General features: G+C 44.6%; 2 protein-coding genes and 1 long non-coding RNA gene across 9 annotated transcripts in view; 1 reads left to right on the forward strand and 2 right to left on the reverse strand.

Moving 5' to 3' along the window:
* Nucleotides 1-1,311: 1,311 nt before the first annotated feature.
* SLC39A2 (solute carrier family 39 member 2) lies at nt 1,312-4,537 on the reverse strand. 2 transcript variants are annotated; one of them, XM_082452484.1, is made up of 5 exons: nt 3,316-4,537; nt 2,997-3,127; nt 2,703-2,750; nt 2,128-2,254; nt 1,312-2,013 (listed from the first exon to the last, which is right to left on the reverse strand). In XM_082452484.1, the coding sequence occupies exons 1-5, from the start codon at nt 3,428-3,430 to the stop codon at nt 1,622-1,624; spliced, it is 813 nt and encodes a 270-aa protein (XP_082308610.1). In that variant the 5' UTR covers nt 3,431-4,537; the 3' UTR covers nt 1,312-1,621. The 2 variants fall into 2 exon arrangements, with proteins under 2 accessions (XP_082308610.1, XP_082308609.1); XM_082452483.1 differs by having other exon boundaries at nt 1,312-2,254.
* A 123-nt stretch (nt 4,538-4,660) lies between these two features.
* On the reverse strand, nt 4,661-11,019 carry METTL17 (methyltransferase like 17). The gene is given in 15 exon segments (XM_082452419.1): nt 4,661-5,360; nt 5,362-5,452; nt 5,528-5,712; nt 5,937-6,029; nt 6,286-6,336; nt 7,036-7,104; nt 7,376-7,483; nt 7,674-7,744; nt 8,113-8,207; nt 8,670-8,743; nt 9,044-9,125; nt 9,362-9,440; nt 10,326-10,460; nt 10,549-10,702; nt 10,854-11,019. Coding segments are annotated over 15 exon segments (1,395 nt in total). The 5' UTR covers nt 10,935-11,019; the 3' UTR covers nt 4,661-5,333.
* A 66-nt stretch (nt 11,020-11,085) lies between these two features.
* The window catches only part of LOC309656286, a 74,738-nt gene continuing 63,256 nt past the window's right edge, over nt 11,086-22,567 (forward strand). For 5 of the 6 annotated variants that reach the window (XR_014261247.1, XR_014261248.1, XR_014261249.1 and 2 more), the window contains exons 1-3: nt 11,106-11,203; nt 11,306-11,417; nt 15,740-15,912. This is a non-coding gene — a long non-coding RNA (uncharacterized lncRNA). Of the gene's footprint in view, nt 11,204-11,305; nt 11,418-15,739; nt 15,913-22,567 lie in introns of all 6 variants that reach the window. The other variant, XR_014261246.1, reaches the window with a different exon arrangement.

Raw genomic sequence — 22,567 nt, forward strand, 5'->3', positions numbered from 1 at the left:
TCTTAGAATCACAGAAACACGGGTTTGAACCCCAGCTCGCTATCAAGTTATTTCACTTTTCTAAATGCACTTCCCTAGACTTAACATAGGGATAAGATCTACCTGGCAGGGTTGGGAAGGGGAGATAATGTATGTGAAAGCAATAGCACAGTGCCAGGTGCTCAGTGTAGAAATTCTATTATTACTACCTGTGTAGTGTATTCCACGTGAGAACATTTAATACTGAAGGGAAAACGGAATAGGATGGTGCTTCAGGGAGATTATTTCCCATGTCAGACATTTTAATTTAGCTTTGCCTGAAGCTTGCCTTCTCGCTGACCCCTGTGTGTGTAAGCTGGGCTGCTGAGGAGGTGTGTGTATCTTAATTTATGGGGAGGGGGATGGGACGGACAGAGGACAGACTGAGACAAGAATGAAACTCGGGAGACCTGGTCCATGTTAAGGCCACTTGGGCTTCCACACCGAAAATATGAGAAGGGGCAAAGTGGTAAGCTGTTGAGCTCAAAGGGCACACCTTCTCTTTCCCAGTTTCTCCACTAAGTCTGATATATTCCTCCATCTCGTGGGTCAGGGGCTGAGCAACAGCCATCCTGCTCCTCCTCAGTTGCACATAATGTACATGTCCTTAGCAGCTTCTAAGAGAAGCAACACATTGTGGGAGTCACTCAAACTGAAAGGCAAATTGTCCAGCAGGGAGGGGCTGGAGCCCTAGCGGCAGGTCAGGCATGCAGAAGGAAAACCGCTAAGTCGTGGCAGAGCCAGGTAATCACCCCAGGCATTTCTCTGGTGCCTTTCTCCCTCTCCAAACGCACTGCTTCTTAATCCCTCAGCACAAGGCACCTGGAGGGAGACAGAGACTCAAAGAAGAGCAAGAGTGGCCCTGAAGCCACACAGGGCTCAGCGTGAAACATAGCAACCAGATGGAAATAGGCTCCATTTAGCCTTATCTCAAGAGTCTGTTGGACACTTTGTGGGAGACTGATAATAGGCACTGGGAGTGGGGTGGGTGTGGTTAGCATAGGAAAAAAATCTAGATCCCTGTGGTTTCTGTTTTTAAACCTCTTCTCTCTAAATTCTGGGAACTCTGGCTCAGTTTCTCAACACCTGTGCATAAGGTGGTAGTAGGTCGTTGGAATTTCAGCAATGCTCCCATGTCTCGAGAGGCATGGCCTGCAACTGACAGAATGGCTGGGGGCCCAATTCCAGAAAATAAGACTGCATCCCACACTCACCCTTCCCGCTCTCCACTCCACCACACCTCCTGTACCAGGTGCCTCCTAGGCAACCCGGAGAAATGAAGTATAGCATGGCTGAAGGGGAAGGATAAAATGGACATTTTATTACACAACAGTAGGATAAACGGAACAAGAGTCAAATCTGGAGTGATGGTCTTTATATCAATCCTCCAGTTTATAGGCACTCAACTGAAACATCCTCTTCTCAGTTCTGCATAAGAAATGGCATCTCGCGTAGCGAAAAGCTGGGGTCCAGGTTACGGAATGATGCCTAGTGAATGTCACTTTGTCTCAGTGAAGAAATGTCAGAGGGCTAAGGTCATTTGGGAGGCATCTCTTGGGGGTAGGGAGGTCATCTTAGATCCATCAGAAAAGTCAGGTATCTCTCAGGCCCACAAGGCAATAAAGGCCATGAAAGCAAAACCGGCGGCTACACAGCCCCACTTGGCCAGAGGGGCTTCAGGACCTGCGAGCTCCCGGGGCAGAATTTCCAGGAAGGTGACATACAGGAAGGTGCCAGCTGCCATGCCTTCTAACACAGCCTGGGCCAAGCCTTGTCCCCCTTCAGAGACTCCCTGAGGCACAGCCAGCCCTAGGGCTAGGCCCACGGGGGACATGAGAGCTAACGACAGTATGGAGAGCATGGCCCAACGTGATCCAGTGCCTACCTGCACCAGCCGCAGTCCTACACCAAACACTACGAGCCCCTTGTGAGCCAGGATGGCAAGACAGAGCTGCACGGTAGCTGCGACTGTTGGCTGCAGTCCCACAGCTAGACCTTCAAACACGGAGTGAAAGGAGAGAGAGAGCAAGAGGACGAGGGCTCGCAGGGGACCTCGTGATGGTGAGGGTAGAGGTCCATGGCTATGGGGTTCAAGGACATTAGCCATACCCCATTCTTGCTCCTGCACTTTTGATCTTCCAGCAGCCCCAGGACAGCACTGCAATGCCAGCGACTCCAAAAGGAAGACAAAGAAGAAGCCCAGGGAGATGATGAGCTCTCCATAGGGATACTCCATCTAGGAACAGAAAGAAGGGTTGTGAGATGGGAAAGGAAGGCAAGAAATTGCATTGGATGGACCTGGGATTGGGAGACTGAAGAGAATGGGAAGTGTGGTAATAGAACGAAAAAAAGGGAAATGAAGCCAAGAGTAGACACGGACGTTCGACAACAAGAATACCAGAGGAACTAAGGGAAACAGTATCAACAGGTTTAAAAAATGGGAAAATGATATGAAGCATGTCAAAGGGTCCAGAGAAAGAATGGAAGGCTAAACAAGAGTTCTTTCTGGGGTTTCATAAGCCCAAAAGGATTGGGGGGCTCCTCTTTTCCTCCACAATGCCAGAGCTGAGGAGCAGAAGGAATTCCTGGAATTCCACACATAAATCCTCTCCAAAAGGTCTGGGCATGAAAGGCATCTCTGGCTCTCCTTACTCTCCAGGTAGGGGCTGGTGGGAGATACTTACATAAGCTGAATCAGCATCATCAGAATTCCCCTCACTGTTTGTGCTGTTCTAGGGAGATAAAAAGCACAAATTAGACGAGGGAAAGAGCAGCTCAGCTTCCCGTCCTGTGCCTTCGGCTCCATCACTTTCCTTAAAGGCCAGTCTGACCTGTTTCCATCATTCCGCGCAAGAGCTGTCATCTTCCCTGCTGTTCCTCCTGTGTCCTTGGCTTCATTACTTTCCCCCCTTTCTACTCCTGGTTCTGTTCATCATTCTGGCCTCACAGCCCTGCAGCTCAGCAACTCTGCTGCTCACCTGTATCACCAACTTCTGGATCTCTGATTCAATTCCCTCCAAGGCTTCAGCAGTCATGTGCATGAAACCCACTCCCAGGAAAATGCCAGCAGAAGTGCAACTCAGGAGGCTGAGGACCCGGCGATGACGACCTAATAAAAAGCAGGAGTTACAATCCAGCTGGCAAAGAGGAGATAGACAACGATGACTAAAGAGCCACAGGCAGCACCCCATGTCCCAAGCTTGGGGATGATGAGAGAATCAGAGCAAGATATCAGGATAGGGTGACAAGGCTGAGTCAGACTTAGGTTATGGGGACAAAGACGTGGTCGGGCTGTACCTGTGGCTGTAGCAGTCTGGAACCATTTGAAGCAGACGGGGAAAAGGCCACAGACCAGAGTGAGAACCAGCAGGGAAAACAGGCAGCCAATTTTTACTCCTAGTAGTGGCTCCATCCTTGTGGTACAGGGTAAGTAGAGGCCTCAGAATAACAAATGGAGTTACAATCTTGGCAGCAGGAATGGTGTCTCAGGTGGTCAAAGCTGGAGCGTCCACTCTTCTGAGTTTCAGAAGGCTATTGGGTCTTCTTTCTGGTCTGTGTGGCCTCTTCTTGCGCAGCCTTGCATAGAAAACTTGCCCAGCCCCAGCTTCCCGCCCTTCCCCTACATGGAGGCCCCTCCCCTGGCTGACGCCTTCCTGAATTTAGAAATCAGAAACTCCAGACTCCCTGCCAGGCACAGCCTGGTGCTGTGTCTTCTCCTCCTCTTCAATGCTCCAACTAACCCAAGGGCTGTGCAGTCTTAGTTCTAGCCTAGGGCTGTTCTAATCCAAAACGGGAGTCTATGGTAGCTCTCCCCAGCTGTTTTGTGTTGGGGACAATCTGGTCCTGCCTCACTCAGGACATTTGATCTAAGCCTTCTATACCCTCTCTACCCCACCTCAAGTCTTATAGGTTGCTATGCTGATACCTGAACTGCACCCTTTCAGAGGGGATTTGGGGCCACTTGGGGTAAGGAGGAGGGCCTGGGAAGTGGAGCTGCCACCATTCTGTGGGAACTAGCAGAGGAGGGGGACTCCCCTATCTTGTAACCCCAGAAAAACAGCTCCAGGCATGGAAATGTCTAGAAGGAAGATTTCTAGTACTACAACATCAATACTGCTATAACTTTTGACGATGCCTGTTTCCTGATATAAATTATAGGAGAGGGACTGAGAGTTTTAAGACAAAGAAAGTTGCTCTAGCTCTGAAACAGCAAGGCCTAAGGGAAAACTGAAGGCTCCTGCTTGGATATATGAGGGTGGAGATAGATTCAGGCCTGAGGGGAATCAACTCTTGAGAGAAATGTATGAAGTGAACTCTGAGGGGGCTGAGAAAGTTGAAAGGGAAGGAGGAAGAAAAAAATAGAAGCCAAGCAGCTGCTGATTCCCCTATTCAGGTGGCCTGCCTAACAACCCTGAGACCTGTTGAGCCAGTTCTCAGGGAGTTGGGGGTGGCTTTCCCCACTACTCCAGATTATCTCAGGACTCCCTGGGAAGTCCTGGAATCTGGTGGAAGCAGCAGGGTTCTTCCAGGACAGGGTGAGCTGGAGATTTGTGTGGGAAGCATTGAAAATCTGAGGATTCTCTTCATTATAGGACAGGCCATGACAACAGACTTCTACACCTTTTAAGAATCACAAGATCCATTTCCATTCTTTGAAAACTTTTAATTATTATTAAAACCTAAGCGAACACAGCTATATAGGGGTACTGTTGCTGAAACTCAGCCTCTGTTCACCGGTGCTGAACAGAGACGCAGAGATAGAGTTTTCGGTGAAGTATAAAAGAGTAGCTTTTATTGCTTTGCCAGGCAAAGGAGGCCACAGCAGGCTAATGCCCTAAAGACTGTGCCCTCCCTTAAGAGAGAACAGCAAGGGGTCTTATAGTTTGGAAGTGGAAAATAGGGCCGTAGATAAGGATCAGGGTAGATGCAAGCTTGCATTCTTCACTTCTGGAAAATTTCAAAGCTCGTGTTAGTTGCTCTCCAGACTGGTTCTGGTGGTCCTTGAGATTACTGCACGGTGACCTTCTTTCTGGAATGAACAATGCTCACAAGGGAAGGGAGTGTTAGGGAGTGTTTCCTTGGAGGAGTAAACACCAGGTGCATAGTACAATTCTAGCTAGAAGGCAATCATCTGCAAAGTGCAATTAAACAAGAAAGAAAAGCATCTGTGAGAGGATGGCCGAGTGAGCTAAAAGAATAAGGCCTACTATAATGGAGGCTATTTTAACTAGTTTTTTGCTGTAAAAGTACCAGCACTCCCATCCTGGATACCAGGTAGCTTCAGCCTTGGCAGTCATGATAGAAGAAAACACTCGTTACACATCCTTGTCAACTCTCAGGGGGATCTTGAGCAGGTGATGGAGGAAGCTCAGATGGCGTGATCACAGGTAAACGATCTCCCCAGGAGCTGACACGGGCACAGCGATACAAATCCCTATATAAAACAGAGGGTCAATGTGGGCTGCAGGTTCTTGCTACCTTCCACTAATTTTGGTCACACCCTCTATACCTGCCATGTCTGCGGGCTGTGATCACAGCATGCTGCATATGCCCATCTGGACAGCACAGGTGACAATGCACATGGCGTGGCCGTTTAAGAACAGGCTGAGTGATTCGGGGCCAGCGATTAGCCTCCTCCAGAGACCCTCGGGCAAGGATTACCATCGAGAACTTTTCCTCCTTTGGCTTCTTGTTCTAAGTTAAGGATATAGAGATGGCTTAGAGGTAAAAGACAAGGGAAAAAAAAATTTTGAACCCCATTCCTGCAGCCCTTTTCATATTCTATAAGTCATGCACATTCAGGGCCTAAAATCTCCAAGCTATTCTCTGAATTTTCCAAATCCTCCTGCCTCTGAGTCTTTTTCATTGTGCTCTCCCAGGCTATTTTCTCCCTACCACAGCATTCCCAGAGTACATACCCAGCTGAAGGGGATGGCATGGTAGGCCTGGGAAAAGCTACAGGCCAGGGGCTTAGAGGCTGTCAACTGGGGACACGGAAGTTCATGGGGACACTGTGAACACAAACAAAAGACATGAAGTAAGACAAAAGAACAGATCATAAAACTGAAAGCCTAAGAGTGAGAGTCAAGAAGGGCTAGGGATAAGGGAGCACAGGAGCAGAGGGTAGGAAAGCCAGAGGAATCACTAAGAAAGAAACTGGACAGGGACACAAAGTAGTGGAGGTGGCTTAGCTTTACTCTCTTACTTTTCCTGGCCACAGCTGAGTTCAGATCTTTGCGTGCTGGGAGAGGGAGAAGTAATACTCACCGGGGCAAAGACAAAACCAGGTCGAGGGTCCAAAGGTGACTTCTCTTTTCCCTGAAATCAAAGGAAATCAGAAAAATCAGGTTGGGCCTGAGGGGTCTACTCTCGTAACTCAACCTCTGCGCTCAGGAAATTGAGGACTCTAGCATTCAGTTCTGGTAATCATTAACTACGCTCTCTGAAGTAAGCTGGCTGCCTCGTTAATCCTCCAAACAAAGAACTTTCTCTTTGCGGCAGGAGAAAGGCAGAAACTTGGCGCATAGTATGGTGCTCTCCCTTGTCAGCAACCTCCACTCTCAAAAAGATCCCACTCTAAGACAATTAAATTTATGATTATACACTGGCTCATACTGCCCCAAAGAGATAAGGTTCTTGGCTCAGAAATGCCCTGGATCAGGGGTCGGCAAACATGTTTTTTATAAAAGGCCCAGAGAGTAGGCAAAATCTGTTTCTTTCCTAACTATTCAACTGCTGTTTGTACTGTGAAAACAGCCACAGACAACAGACATACGGCCACAGACACACACGAACAAGCACGGCTCTTATAAAAACAGGTGGCAGGCCGGATCTGACCCACAGGCCCAAGTTTGCCAACCACTACCCCATATCGTCACGACTTCATATGCCTACTATCTTGAGAGTCACCCTCACCATTGTATGGCAGAGTCCCTTCAGTTTTCACAGGCGTGCCAGTAACTGGTGAGAATAGGTGGGGTATGGAGGGTAAGGTGAAAAAAGGAGAAAGAACCTTACGTTAAGGACCAGGTCCCTGGCGTCCATGAGAAGGGAGTGTCCAGCTTTTGTTCCATTCTCCACCAATACCTGATTACAAAAGGGGAAAATAAGAAGCCCCAAATTACACGAAAACATAAATGTCAGTAGCTCTGTAAGAACATTCCCAGATGGAACAGGGATCCTAAAAGAAATGGGCATTATATATAAGATGTGGATGGAGACCCTAAAAGAAGGACAAAGGGATCTATGTAAGAGAAAAATGGTCAAGAATGAAGACAAGCTCCAACGGGGAGAAGGAAAGGCATGAAACCCATGAAGCTGCTTTAAAACTTGAAGGGGAAAAGGGGTTTCTACTCACCAGAAAATGACCTGTCTTGCGCCACAAGGTTTGGACTACGTCAGTCCGGTTGGCCTTGCTGGGCAGTTCACTGAGAGAAAAGGCTGATACCACCACATCGAATTGTACCTGGTGCACAGGACAAGGAACATGACAGACCTGACATCTCCCTCTTCTAAGAGTACAACAAAGGTCTATCCCACTAAATTTCTTCTGCTTTCTTTTATTTTCTAACACTTAATGCTAGGTTGCAAAGCCAAGGCCACAGTTTTCCATGTGCACACTCCACATTTAGCATACTTTAAACATAGCCACTTGCCTTGGGTGATACAGGTAGAAACTGTCTGAAAAAGACACCTGGCACATAAGGCATCCCAGATCCTGAACCACCTGTAGAGGAAAATAGAGATGTGGCAACTATGAGTGTACAGGTGTAAACTGAAGTGACATTCCGATAAGAAACATGGCCCCGAGAACAAAGAAAAACGCTAGCTGAGGGTGAGATGCAATAGAGTAAGCAACTATAAAAAAGGGCAGAGAGAATACTGGGTCACCTGTCCTGTTATTCTTACCCTACCCATTCACAGTCCAACAAAGGTCTCCAGCATCTTCTGCTGGACTATTGTATTGGAAGATCAGACTCATTTTTAACTTTTAGCCCTCTTCTCTACTCCCCAATAAAAGACCCTCTCTTGTACTCCTTTGCTTTTTTAACTCCTTCAACTTTGGAAAAGCCCTTCCTTATACTTTGTCCTCACCTTTCAGTAGCTTTTCTGCCAATTCCAACATGGCTGCTGAGCTGTCCACGCACATATATTCACGTAGGCTCTGGCCCCAAGTACTATGAGCAGCCCTAAAATGGCAAAAAGTAAATCGCCAGTTCTCATGACAGAGTCATCCCTACAAGAGACCCCTCTGTTCCCAACCCACCCTTGGAGAAACAGAGTGCTATGTTAAAATAGTTGGAAAAACTAATAGTGTTATTTTCTTATTTCATTTACAACTCCTTAAAAAAAGGCAGACTCAAAAACTATTTGTGCACAAAACAATCTTGATAATACGTAAAACCTCTACCCTAGACTAAATTCCTTTCCTTTTTTATTCTTCTAATCATGGATCTTTTTTTCACTTGACATTTCTTCATGTTCTGGCCCTAATCCATATACCTTCTCATGCCTTGTCTAATCTGAGGGAAGAAACATTCCAGTCCCCAACTTTCCTATTCTCCCTCTGGTTCTGCAGGCTCTTGCTATTGACGTGGTGTAAGCATGGCTCTCTAGAGCTAGAATTGACAGAGAAAGAGAAAGATACTCACCAGGTGACAGAGCCAGTACCTGTGCCAAAGTCCATCAAGGTTTGTGGCTGGAACTCTGGAAGTCGAGCTTGGATCTAAAGAAATATACAACACCCCACAGTGGGGAAAGTAGATGCTTGGTCAACATGAATTAGGGGACCACAACAGAGAAAATGAGATATGAATGCCTTTTAAGATTCAATGTAAATGCTTTATAGAATAGAAAGCTCTTAAAACAGTGCTTCTAAACCTTTCTTGGGTCAAAAATTCCTTTCAGAGAATAGAGAACCTCCTAAAAAAAAAAAAATATGCACATGCAACGTCCCAAGTATCCTACCCCAGAAGACTACTTTATGAATAAGGGAACTGACGGTAGGAAACTGAGTGAATTTCACCTCATGGAATGCCCTGGAGACTGCTGCAAAGCCACCATCCAGTCTTGCTGCCATATACACCAGGCTCAGTCCCTCATTGTAGCTGCCAGAAAAACCAGAGAGTCATACCACTGGGAAATAACCTCTATCCCGTAGCTACCCTCTAGACTTTTAGGAAATGAAATCTTCGGAAAGGGCTCTTCCAGCTCAACACTTTCACTTCTCAACACAGAAGAGTCCTAGGGAGGCTTACAAGCCAGGTCGCTTTTTCAAACACAAAATTGTGTAACTGTACTTCCCCAAGTCTCCTTCTTCTGCAGCCCTTCTAGTCTCCCTTACCTCAACTCTTGCCAATGATAGGTAGTTCTACGCAGAGCATGCAGCACTTCTCCACAAAGTTTTTCCATCTGACATGAGTCTGGGGTGAGAACAAGGACTGGAAGTGAGGACCTAGGAAGAACAGGGCTCAGATCCAATATCTGAATAGACTGCCTGCCCATTCATCCCCAATTCCCACCTGGGAAAAGCCTCAAAGCTTAAGAGAGAAGTCAAACCTAGAGAAAAGTTTCAGGTAAGAATAACAATGACCACCACCACCACCAAAGTGTAACAGATAGTATATTTCCTCTAACAGCAGTTCATTCAACTCAACCAACTCTATCCCACAGGTGTGTTCTATATTAAAAGGAGGTGTAACAAAAATTTAAAGGCTAGGATAAACACAGTATTTTGTGGATTTCTTCACTTCCCCAAAACTTAATATTGTGACGTCTCCAATGCTCCTATAGGGAGGAAAGGGGCTTGAAAAACTAAAGTCTCATGATTGTGTTTTGTTCAATACTATCTTATCTACCGAGCACCTACTATGAACCAGATGCTATGAGAAGTTCGGGGAATACAAGATGAATAAAAGGCAGGTTTCTTAATAAGAGACAACTCATAACCATAAAAATAACCCGATAAATTATTCTCCTTTCCCTGTAGTGGGTTTTAGTACTGGAGACGAACTTTATTTTACTTGAACAAAAACTTAGATGGTCTTAATCCAGTGGACTTGGAGGACAAAACCAAAGATCTAAGTTTTGACAGGATACTGAAGCACTCACTGACCTTTACTCAAGCCCCAAGCGCAATCTCTGAAATAATCTGTCTTCTCTTAGTAAGGCATCATTGTAATAACTGCTCTCGTGAGAAAGTCAAATAAGAAATTGCAGTATCTATTTAAGAGACTGCGAAATTATTTCTTGCTCTTCATTTCCCTCTGTTTTTTCAATTTGGCCTACTCTTTATTCTTAAGCCCTACCTGCGTTTTCCAGGAATTTTTTCTCAAGATGGACAGCCCGTCTTTGCAACTCCTCTGGCTCTACAGGTAAATGCCGGCTCCAGAGATAATTGGTCAGTGCTTGCACCTTCTTCTCCATATTGGGCATCGAGCTCTCTAAGGACCAAAAATGAAAAGTGGCATCACTTGCACGCAGGCCCAGTTTTCGCTTCTTCTCGAGCCTCCATCTCTCACCGTTACTCACCCAGCAACAGTAACTGCGCGGCGTCAACCAATACTTGCGGCAGCCGCACGCGCGACAGCTGCAGGATGCCGGGGTGCCGGCGATGGGGCCTCTTCCCCAGGAAATCAGACTTGTTATCCACCTGGGATACGCCGGGCACGAGGGCAGCGAGAGCCTGCAGGCCGGGAAAGAAAAGCTGATTGGGGGGCAGAAAGCATGGCTGCGGACGGTGGCTAAGGAAGGGGCGGCCGAGAGCGCTCCTCCTCGGAGCGGAGCTGTTTCTGAGATCCACAGCCTCTTCGACAGCAGGGAAAGTAAGCACTCACTCGGGACTGGGGAGCTATTCCAAGGCCGCGGCGCCATCTGCCTAATGTCAGCAGATACCCTGGTCCTCTAGCGGTCGCCATGGAGCCAGAGGTGAACCGGAACCGGAAATTTAGGTGCAGTGACCCTCTCACTCGCCGCGGCGAACATCCTCCGCGGAACGTCGGCGCGGGGCAGAATCAGCCAATGAGGAGAAGGAGTGCTTGCTAGTAGCCAATAAGCAATCGATATGTAAGTCTCCTTGAAGACCGTACGTGCGCCTCAGTTCCGACGGAGCGAGCCGGAAGCGAGGTGGCCTCGACTCTGTGTTGGGATTTGTCTCCGCCTCCAGAAATCGAGAGGGCGGGAGGAGGTAGGAGCGGGCCCTTTGCTGCGGTCTCTAGAAACGCGTCAGAGACAGGCAGCGTTTCTGTTTGTATTAACTACCTGTGTTCTTTTTTTTTCTCTTCTGGAGAACGCTGAAGTCTTGGGATTTTTACCTCCTGTGTGAAACGGAGAGAATGCAGTATCGGAAAGGTGAAATAAGGAAAGCCAGATTTAGGCGTCCGAATTTAACAGAATGATAGGTAATACTAGATTTAATGGTTTTTGTTTTTTAAACATCTTTATTGAAGAACAATTGCTTTACAATGGTTTGCTAGCTTCTGCCCCATAACAAAGTGAATCAGTTATACATATGTTCCCATATCTCTTCCCTCTTGCATCTCCCTCCCTCCCACCCCTCTAGGTGGTCACAAAGCACCGAGCTGATCTCCCTGTGCCATGCGGCTGCTTCCCACTAGCTATCCATTTTACATTTGGTAGTGTATATATGTCCATGACACTCTCTCACCCTGTCACATCTCACCCCTCCCCCTTCCCATATCCTCAAGTCCATTCTCCAGTAGGTCTGTGTCTTTATTCCCGTCTTGCCACTAGGTTCTTCATGGCCTTTTTTTTTTTTTTTCCCTTAGATTCCATATATATGTGTTAGCATACGGTATTTGTTTTTCTCTTTCTGACTTACTTCACTCTGTATGACAGACTCTAACTCCATCCACCTCATTACAAATACCTCCATTTCATTTCTTTTTATGAGATTTAATGTTTTTTGCATGTTAGTTTCTCTTAATATTAAACCAGTACTCTTAGGTAAATAGCCACCATGAGAACATTATGTGCCAGATAGTGTGGCAAGCACTTTTATATGGTACTACCTCATTTAGTCCCCACAATTCTATATGGTAGGTTACTTTAATCCCATTTTGCACCCAAGGAAGGTGAGTGTTCAGGTGGCTATTACGCCCAAGATCACAGAGCTTGTTAGGTGAAAACAAGATTTAAACCTTGGCAGTCTAAGTCTGATCGTCACCTTTAAACATATGCTCTACTGCATAATGTTGGCACTTAGAATGCAAGGTACCAAGTGCCAACTACAAATTGGCACTTGCCATCTACCTCTACAAGGATTAAATCATGAGCTGCTGCAGGTGCTGAACTTTAACACTCTCTGAAAGGAGTTAAGGGTGGAGATCAAGAATGAGGCACTCTGTGCTCTGGGAAGAACTGGCGGAGAAGACCTTCAGAGAGTTAGATATTTTCAGGAGATGATTTTTATGAGCCCAATTCTTGCATCTCCGCATATCTAGAAAAGCACTAAAATCTTTCATGGTGAAGTCTGCTCCTCATGACTAGAAGTAACCTTCACGAGAGTAGCAGCAACCTTCTGCAAAACTGTGTGCTTGGGACCTCCCTGGCGGTCCAGTGGTTAAGACTCCGCGCTTCCACTGTAGGTGACACGGGTTCGATCCCTGGTTGGGGAACTAAGATCCCACATGCCATGTGGCTTGGCCAAAAAAATAAATAAATAAATAAAATTTTTTAAATGTGTGCTTGATTGCAGGTATCCCCCGCACCCCTCACCAAAATCACATATATACTGACCTAACCCCCTGCCTCTTTGGAGCAGAGCTATCTGAAATGCTGTCTCCCGGGCTATAGTCCTCATTTTGCCCCTAAATAAAACTTAATTCACAACGCTCACATTGTGCGTTTTTTTTCAGTTGACACAAGTTAACTAAGAACAATAAGCTAAATGTTCTGAAGTATTAAATTAACATGTAGCATTAAAAAGAACTTACCCACTCTAACCTCTTGATTCCTATAGCAAACACATTAGTTAGCTATGGTGTATTTGAACCTTTTGGGATAGAAATCTGGTGGCTGGATGGGTAGAAGTATTGTCTTTGGTGTAACTGCAAGCGTCCAAATATGAAAATTATGTGATAAAGTATGGGGAACTATATCAGTTGGAGAGTTAAATGTCTGGTTTGCATTTGGGTTATTAAACTTTGCTTCTAATAAAGGAGGCCTTTTCATAATCTGAATGCTCCGGAAGGAGACTTAGGGGCGCTTAAGACCGCTGTTGTAAATGCCCCACTCACTGCTCTTCTCCCTTTCAGGTTCACCTTCTCTCCTCACCACCCCACCACTTTGATTCATGCTGCCACACTTAGTCTCATTTCTTGTGACACTTTGTTTTACTTTATATTGCTGGCTCAAGTGTTAGCAAGATAAACTATATCACTGTAGGTTAGCTATAGCATAAGATTGGCTATGTTATTTTTTGACATAAGGAGGTAGCAGAACATAGGGATAAAGTGCTTGGCATCTGGAGTCTGGCAGTCTGAATTTGAATTCTAGAGCAGCAAGACAATAATAGTTGCTACCTCACAGGGTTATTGGAGTGAGGATTTAATAAGATAATGTCTGGCCCAAAGTAAATGCTCAATGTGTTTATGCTATTATTATTATCATATGTATTTTGGGAACTTAAAGGGACATGATCACATTTTAATTTTTATTATGAATTCATGTCTTATTTCCAAGACAGACTTGAAAATGGGGATATTTGGGACCAAGTAAGACAAAGCACTGGAGACTGAGAAGTAATGAGCAGGAGAGTTTGGTGGTGCCTCTGAATGTCCCTCCTGCTTTTCCTTTAGAACTACCAACATAGATGTGGCTTCATGTATTTTGACACTGGCCTAATTAGGATGGTTCCCTTCCTTCGATAATACAACATCTCAAAAGCTGACATAGTTCTGAATTTATGTGTCTTTGTTCTTAAGCCAAAGTGTTGTTCATAAAAACAAAATAAAACAGAAACCTCCACATGAGCCTCCTCAGGGATAAAGGATGTCCTTAACACATCTAAAACAGTGCACATAATTTTTTGTACATTGATAATGCTTAATCAATATTTGTTGATGATGTTAATAAAGTGACATATTTGTTTCCATGCTTGGAAAATCTCAGCAGGATAGACTAGGTTGAGGAGCTGAGTCTAGTCATTTAACCAGGTCACAATCCCATAAAGCATAGATGAGCCCATTTCATACCTAATCCATGAATTCTACCAACTTAACACTGATCATACTTTGACCTGGGTAATATTTCCAATTAGTGGCTCTACATTTAAAAAGCAGATAAAAGTGTGGAGAAACTAGACAATATTAAAGAGAAATACCACCACCACCACCCCAATTAAGTAAAGGAAAATAAGAAAGATTCTTTGAGGAAGGTTTGGATAAGTTGGTTAGAGATGGATAATGACCAATGGAAAGAGCTAATAATTAGATCTAGAGAAAGTCTCAGTAATGAAGATGTGAAGCAACTGGAATAATATCTTGGGAAGTTAAAGAAATTCTACCATCAAAGATCCCAAGTAGTACCCTTTTTATCACTTTCTTCATTTCTTTTTGTTGTTTTCCTTTTTAAAATCTTCTCTTAAGGCATTATTTGTTGAGTTTATTTGCATTTGTGTGTCTTCTAGATTAGTCTTTATCTTTTAAACAATTTTCACTTTTATTTGTAACTTTCCTGAATATGTCACCCTTTTTTCTGAATTTTTTCTAATTTTGATACATGTTCTTTCATGTCTTGTATTATTTTCTTAGCTTGTTTTGAAATCATGGATTACAGTTTTAATCTGTTTTGTGGACAGGTCTATGTTGGTTTACGTTCTTAAAGAAGCAGACATTAAGATGGAATTAGATTTATGTGAGATTTATTGGGAGAATGCCTGTGAGGGAAAGAGAGAGGAAGCCAGAAGAGGCAGGAGGAGCTGTCAGACTGTGATGCAGGTCTGACCTCTGTGAAAGAGGGAGGGAAGGAAAACAGGTTGGATAGGCACAGTTCTAAAAGTTTCAGCTAGGTTACTGGATGTTAAGGTGGCCATCAGAGGAGTCTTGCATCCTGAGAAATGGATCTGACTTAGTATCCCTGCTACACTCAGTCATTGTCTGAGACAGCCCACGGGAAGCGTAGCAGATTCAGAGGGTGGCAGTTGGGGCCATCGGTTAATTATGATCCCCACAGCAGGAGAGCTGAGTAGTTCATTTCCACAGCTGCCCTACAGCCACACAGATCTAGTTCTCCAGATAGGTTCAAGAGACAATTCCTTCAAGCTTTGTATGGGACTCTGTTTTGGAAGAGAAACTTGGAAGATGGAGGTTAGTGGGGAAAATTATAGTCACTGTTACTGCAGTTGATCTCAGGGCTGCAACTGGCACCCATCCTCTCCCTCCTTTACTATCCATTCTCATTTCCCTTCGCCTTCAGCTATTATGTCTTATTGGCTTGTCTGGTGTTATGACCCAAACCCTTGTTCCTGAGTGGTCCAAACTCTTGATAGTCATATCTTTCTCTGGCTGACGTTGCTGCACATATACACTCACAGCTACAATGGAGCATGGGAATGCTGGGAAGCACCCAAGTGGAACACTTGGGTTCCATATGAATTCTTCTCTACTCCCATTGTGTAAAAACAGCCCTACCTCTTCCTGCTAATTAGGGTTATTTAGTCCTGACAGTATGGTAACTCCTCTTCTCATCTGCTGCTCCCTAGACCCAAGAAATCCAAAGTGTCGTGGCAGCAGCTGTAGCTTGCAGTTCAGTTAGACCCTTGATATATCCCCTGGCAAGAGTGCATCCTCTTTGGGGACCTGGACCTTCGACCCTGCAGAGCCCAGAGTTACAGAGATGAAAGCATGAAATTTCTGTGGGTCAGTAGGAGTGATGGTAAGTGAAGCCATTCCTGCTTCTACTTCTTGATTACCAGATCTGTGTATTCTTCCTTTTAGGGACACAGTATCATTTAGAGGTTTCTGGTTCAATAAATACACTGCATCCTGAAGGACCGTACCCCATCCTTTCAGAATGTTGCCTCCAAACTGTTGCTTCAGCTGTGCCTTTAGAAAGCCAGCCTGTTACCCTCCCCTCTCCTCCCCTTCCTTTCCCTTCCTTCCCCTTTTCTTCCTCTCCCTTCCTCCCTCCTTTCCTCCTTTTTTCTTATCTATCTATCTATCTTTTTTGGACCTGGAGTGACCTTCACTTTCTCTTTTGTTTTGAAGTAAATACCAATTAACTCTTCCCATTAGTCCCTTACTTTCCTCTAGAGGTAAGTGATATTGTTGAAGTAACTTCAACAGAAGTTAGGGGAGCTCTTATGAACTGTGATTAAATAGAATGTGGTAGTTTAGCTAATTCTCCTTGGTTATAGCCCTCTGTATCTTTGATTTTACTTATCAAGCCAGCAGAGCCACCTGGTGATGACTGTACTACCTTTTCCTCTTATGATATTTGACTTCTATCTTTCCCAGATTGGATAAATAATTTATCCTCACCTGATTCACTGATGCAGGCCACATAGGAGGTCCCAAGCAATAGTCTTGATGCCAAAGGCAGGGTCATTCTTCCCCTTGCAGTGTCTGTGGTTATGATGGTAATGAAAGTGGGCTCTCACTGCGGGTATTTAATTGCTGCAACAGAAGGATTTTCTCTTCTTAGTTCAAATATACCCCACTGAACTAGTTTGAGAAATATCCAAGGTATGTGGGTGAAACCAAGCGATGCCCTGTGGGGCTCCTGGGCACTGAGGCCTTTTTTTTTTTTTTTTTTTTTTTTAATTTATTTTTGGCTGTGTTGGGTCTTCGTTGCTGCACGTGGGCTTTCTCTAGTTGTGGTGAGCGGGGGCTACTTTTTGTTGCAGTGCGAGGGCTTCTCATTGCGGTGGCTTCTCTTGTTGCGGAGTACGGGCCCTAGGCTTGCGGGCTCAGTAGTCGTGGCACACGGGCTTAGTTACTCTGCGGCATGTGGGATCTTCCCGGACCAGGGCTTGAACCCGTGTCCCCTGCATTGGCAGGCGGATTCTTAACCGCTGTGCCACCAGAGAAGTCCCACGGAGGCCTTTTTTGTCCCCTGTTTCTTGTAGGCAAGACTCCAGCCTCCATGACCTTCCCTCAGTTCCAAAGGGCAGATTCGAACAGTTGCTAATCAAGGGAGGAGCAGCCAAGAAACCACCTGAAGCCAGATTAAAGGGACCAGAGGAGCTCATCCAGATTAGGGGACCGACCACCTGAGACGAGATGAAGGGAGCACAAGGTCACCCCTGACCTTGTCAGAGACCCCGCCCTTGAACCGTTGCTATAAAACTTCTCCTCCAATCCTCCCGGGTTGGGACATAGTTTTCAAGGACAGGAGCCCACTGTGTCCCCCTTTGCCTGGCAAAGTGATAAAGCTATCCTTTTCTACTTCACCCAAAACTCTGTCTCCAAGATTTGATTCGGCACCGGCGTACAGAGCCATTGAGCTTTTGGCATCATGGGGACAAAATTTCTAAAATGCAGGCACCTGTCTGTTTTGCTCACTATACGCACAGCACTTAGAATAGTGCTTGTCACATCAAAGACCCTCAGAAAGAAATGTCAGGGGCTTCCCTGGTGGTGCAGTGGTTAAGAATCTGCCTGCCAATGCAGCGGACAAGGGTTCAAGCCCTGGTTTGGGAAGATCCCACATGCTGCGGAGCAACTAAGCCCGTGCGCCACAACTACTGAGCCTGTGCTCTAGAGCCTGCAAACCTAGAGCCCATGCTCCGCAACAAGAAAAGCCACCGCAGTTGAGAAGCCCACGCACCGCAACGAAGAGCAGCCCCCGCTCACCGCAACTAGAGAAAGCCCGCACGCAGCAAGGAAGATCCAACGCAGCCAAAAATAGATAAATTAAAAAAAAAAAAAAGAAATGTCAGTTAAATAAATGTTAGTAATCTAAGAATGACTCTCTGTTGTCTTCACATAAGAATACATAGTTAACTAAAGTATCCTTTGTTTCTTGGTGTCCACATGGTAGTTTTTATTTTTTCAGTGGAATGCCATGGATTATTATTATCTATATTGCTCTGTTAGTGGCCTGCTTTTCCTACTTAGCAACTTTCAGAAAGTCTTTCTTTTGTTATGTTTTAGACATTCTTTTTAAAGGCAATGGTATTGTGTTGCTTCTGCCTGTGGTGGGAATCTATGAGGTCTACCTATTTCTAAAACCAGATCCCTACCTCCCGCCAAAGAATATTTCTTCTATCTTTGATTATTGATTCTGTGTCTTGTGTTTTATGTTCATTTTTGGAATCTCAGTATATTTTAAGTTAGCTCTCTGGGAGTCAAGTGAGATGCATTATCATTTTTCTCCCCCCTGTGGTTAAGGACAGTATCAATATCAACTGAATTAGCACCTCATTCTAATGTTTAGATGTTTAGGTTTCTGGCATTTGACTGAGATTTGTAAACTGTACTTTCTACAGCATGGGAAGGGGGAGTTATAGAAAAAAATTAAAATACATATTTTAAAGTAGAGATTTGGGGCCCTTTCAGGTTAGTAGGTCCTGTTAATAGATTTGGGAAGCAAGTTAGATATTCAACAAGTAGGCATGGTACATTTCTACTGGTTCGACTTCTGTGTTGCTGGAATGCAATTTAAACATGACTCTGTGCTCAGAGTGACAGTTGTCCCAGGGAGGGAAGGTGAGGCCAGGAAAATTCTCTTGCAGTGATAAAGTCTCACTAGATCGACCAAGTTGAGTCAGAATGGGTGGCTATACATCTCTCTTATGGCTTTCAAGAATTCAGCAGGCCAAGAACTACAAGAAGAAAGGATATGTGTTTTATTTTGAGTAATAAGGTTAAATGTGAAGCCCCTAGGTTCAGGATTTCAAAGTATAGGCAATCCTGAGAGAAAATATTTATGACACATACACACTCACTTGATTAATGCAGCATTTACATTTATTTCTGTCAATTAGCTAAGCAAGCAAATGTGTAGTGTAGGAAAATAGGGACAGACACACATACCAACTTGGAAACCATTAGTGTCTCCATGCCAAGCTGCTGCTGCTGCCTAGTGACTGCTGCCCATCAGTGACCTCCATCTGCAAGATTTTCTCCACAAGGAGACTGGAGTCCCTTCAAAGACTGGTGGTAACGGTCTGCAGGAAACCTGATTCAACCTTCTCCATTAGAAGTGCAGGGATATTGGTGCTCGGTGCTCAATGTTCAGAGATGGTGTGGCTGCCCAAGCTTTTATGCTAAAACTCACACCAGGGATTGAGGGTTACTGCAGGCAGCCAGGAACCTGACCCCAGGTCCTCACCAGTTCTTCCACAAAAACAAACAAGATGGTTACATTACTTATTTCAGATACAAACACATTTTCTGCTTTAAAAAATTTCTCTCGAAAACAGGTTTAAAAGTAAGATTTACATAAACATGTTTATGAAATTTTAAAATAACAATATGTTTATAATTTGACAAAGTGAAGTGAAAACCCTTTGTCAAAACAATTCACTTCAGTGGGAAGTGAGGCATCCTTTTAAAAATACCTAAACAAATCGCACAAATCACCATATGTGTCCGGTATTAGTTGGCTGGCTTCTGTCTGATTTGTCCCATGTGCTGTAGAGCTATAAGCAGTCTCCTATTGCTACTCAATCTTTCCACCAACTTAGGACCACAGCCTGGGCTGGCCGGATTCATTCAAGGGAACTGAGTGACCATCCCCTGCTCCCTGTCATCAACCTAAAGGAAAACTTTTTTTTGTTTGTTTTGTTTCTAAATACTGTATTTTTAAAAAAATTTCTTTAAAATAATTATGACAGTAAAGATCGTACTATGTGAAAGGGGACAGGTGTGAGTGGCTTAGAGCAGAGCCTCACCAATAGGAGAAAAATAGTGCAAGGAGTGTTTCCTTCCTATGTGGGGGAATGGGGGAGAGCTGCAACATCTCTACACTGGGGGACACCACTCACTGAGTCAAGCTGTGCTGTCATCTCTGAAATCTGGCAGAAAGTGGAAAAAAATGACCATTTTTATAAAATAGGTAAAGAAAAATTCTGGAACAGTACATTCATTTTGTTTTTTGCTCACCTCAAGAAAAGTTTTAGTAGAATGAAACTGTAAGTAGGTGAAGTCAAGCAAGCACATGGTAAGTCTGGGGTTGCTTTGGTCCATCCATCCTGAATTTTCAGTGTTTCATCTGTGAAATACCAACAGCCATTGAGGCTGGCCCAGATATCCCTTTTGTTTCACCAGCACTGAGGTATGTTGTTAACACTCTAAACTGAAACAAAAACCAAGGACTTTAAGGAGAACAAGTCCCCACCCTGGTGATCACGAGCACTTGAAAGAGCTCATGAGGAAAGGCCACCACCACTGAGGGCCACATTTCAGTTATCAGCTCTCAGGCTGCTGTCCTGAGTAGGGAAAATAACTGAAATACACAGCAATAGGAGAAAGGTTAAACAAGTGATGGCACCAACGTAGGATGACGAACTAAGCTGCCATAAATTCCTCCCTAGGAGAAAGTTTATGGGAGTGGAAAAACATTCCTTTTATATTGCTGAGCAAAAAAGCAGAACATGACACGTGCCGCAACTACTGAAGCCCGTGAGCCTAGAGCCTGTGCTCCGCAACAGAAGAAGCCTGTGCCCTGCAACTAAGAGTAACCCCCGCTCACTGCAGCTAGAGAAAGTCTGCGAGCAGCAACGAAGACCCAAAGCAGCCAAAAAAAAATTAAAAATAAAATAAAAAAGCAGAACATGAAATAATATGTATCCTATCACACATTTTAGTTTTGAATATAATCAGAAAAAAATACTGGTTGGAAATTTGCAAATACAGAGAGTGTTTGGTTGGTGAGATTACAGCTGACTAGGTTTTTTTTTTTTTTTTAAGATTTGTAACTTTTCCAAATTTCCTAACAATTCTTTATTGAATACGTGTTACTTCTCTAATTAGAAACATTTTTAAAAATGTTATTTAAAATATTTGCCCGTTAAATCAGACATTCTGAGGTCTTTTCCAGCCTCACAAGATCCTCTTCTTGCTGCAGTGGGGACTGCACATTTGTCTAGAATTTTGTACTCTTCCTCCCAGTAAGTGATATTGATAGAGGGATGTTTAAAATCCCAGGGCTGCTCAGAGAATTTCTGACTACTTTTGAGGGGGTCAGTCCACTTCTTTTCCCGAGGCGCCCCTCAGAATAAATGCTTTACTCTCTTCATAACTGAAATTTTCTCTTTGTTGTCTTTCAGAAGGCTGATTGGGAACACATGCCATCCAAAGACCCTCTCCTCTTTTTTTTTTTTTTTTTTCTGTGATGAGGACTTTTAAGATCTACTCTCTTAGAAACTTTCAATTATGCAATACAGCATTAACTATAGTCACCATGCTGTCATTACTTATTCATTTCATTGAATACGTAATGAAGTTTGTACCTTTTGACCCCCTGCACCCATTTTGCCCACCCCTACCCCCTGAAACCTCTACTTTTGATCCAAGAATATTTTTTCCAAGATGAATCATCATTCACTTCTCCCTTGGTCTCCTGCCATTCTATCTTATGAGGCAAAGCTTGGTGTCAGGAAGAACATACAAGCTTAGTATGAGCACAGACAGAGTACCATTAAAAGCCCTGATATTTTTAAGCTGTGGTAGAACATGAGGAAAAGGCAAAGAACTCCAACCAGCAGCAGCCTTGACTGGCAACAGCTGTTATTGGGGTAATCTTCCGAAGAGGGAGTAAATTACAGCCATGTGTATATATGTGAGGGGGTTATCAGGCCCTTTCCATATTTTTGGACAGCAATACCACAGAAATGAATAATTGCTTCCACAAGACTCTTAGGCAACCAACAAGGACCTACTGTATAGCACAGGGAACTATACTCAATACTCTGTAATAACTATAAGGGAAACGAATCTGAACCTAACATGATATTATAAATCAGCTATGCTGCAATTAAAAACATAGGACTTCCCTGGTGGCGCAGTGGTTAAGAATCCGCCTGACAATGCAGGGGACACAGGCTCGAGCCCTGGTCTGGGAAGATCCCACATGCCGCAGAGCAACGAAACCCGTGCGCCACAACTACTGAGCCTGCGCTTCAGAGCCGGTGAGCCACAACTACTGAGCCCGCGTGCCGCAACTACCGAAGCCAGTGTGCCTAGAGCCCGTGCTCCACAACAAAAGAAGCCACCGCAATGAGAAGCCCGCACACCGCAACAAAGAGTAGCCCCCGCTCGCCACAACTAGAGAAAGCCCGAGTGCAGCAATGAAGACCCCACGCAGCCAAAAATAAATAAAATAAATAAATAAATTTATATATATATAAAAAAAGATAGCTTGTGCACAAGGGAGAAGATGGGGAAAAAAGTGCTAGCTCCCTGAGTAGAAGGGGCAAGTTGCTTTTATAACAAAAAGGAGGGTTTGTCTCATGATTACCAATAATTTCCAGAAATCATCAAACTTCTTTGATCAGCAGCAGGTGGCTCCATGATGGCCAGGAATGGGGAGGCTAACGACGCACAGGGCAGGCAGCAAGCAGTGCTTAAATGCCACACTAAAGAAA

Source organism: Balaenoptera physalus (genome assembly GCF_965194825.1).
Source record: "Balaenoptera physalus genome assembly, chromosome: 2".
Taxonomy (NCBI): Eukaryota; Metazoa; Chordata; class Mammalia; order Artiodactyla; family Balaenopteridae; genus Balaenoptera; species Balaenoptera physalus.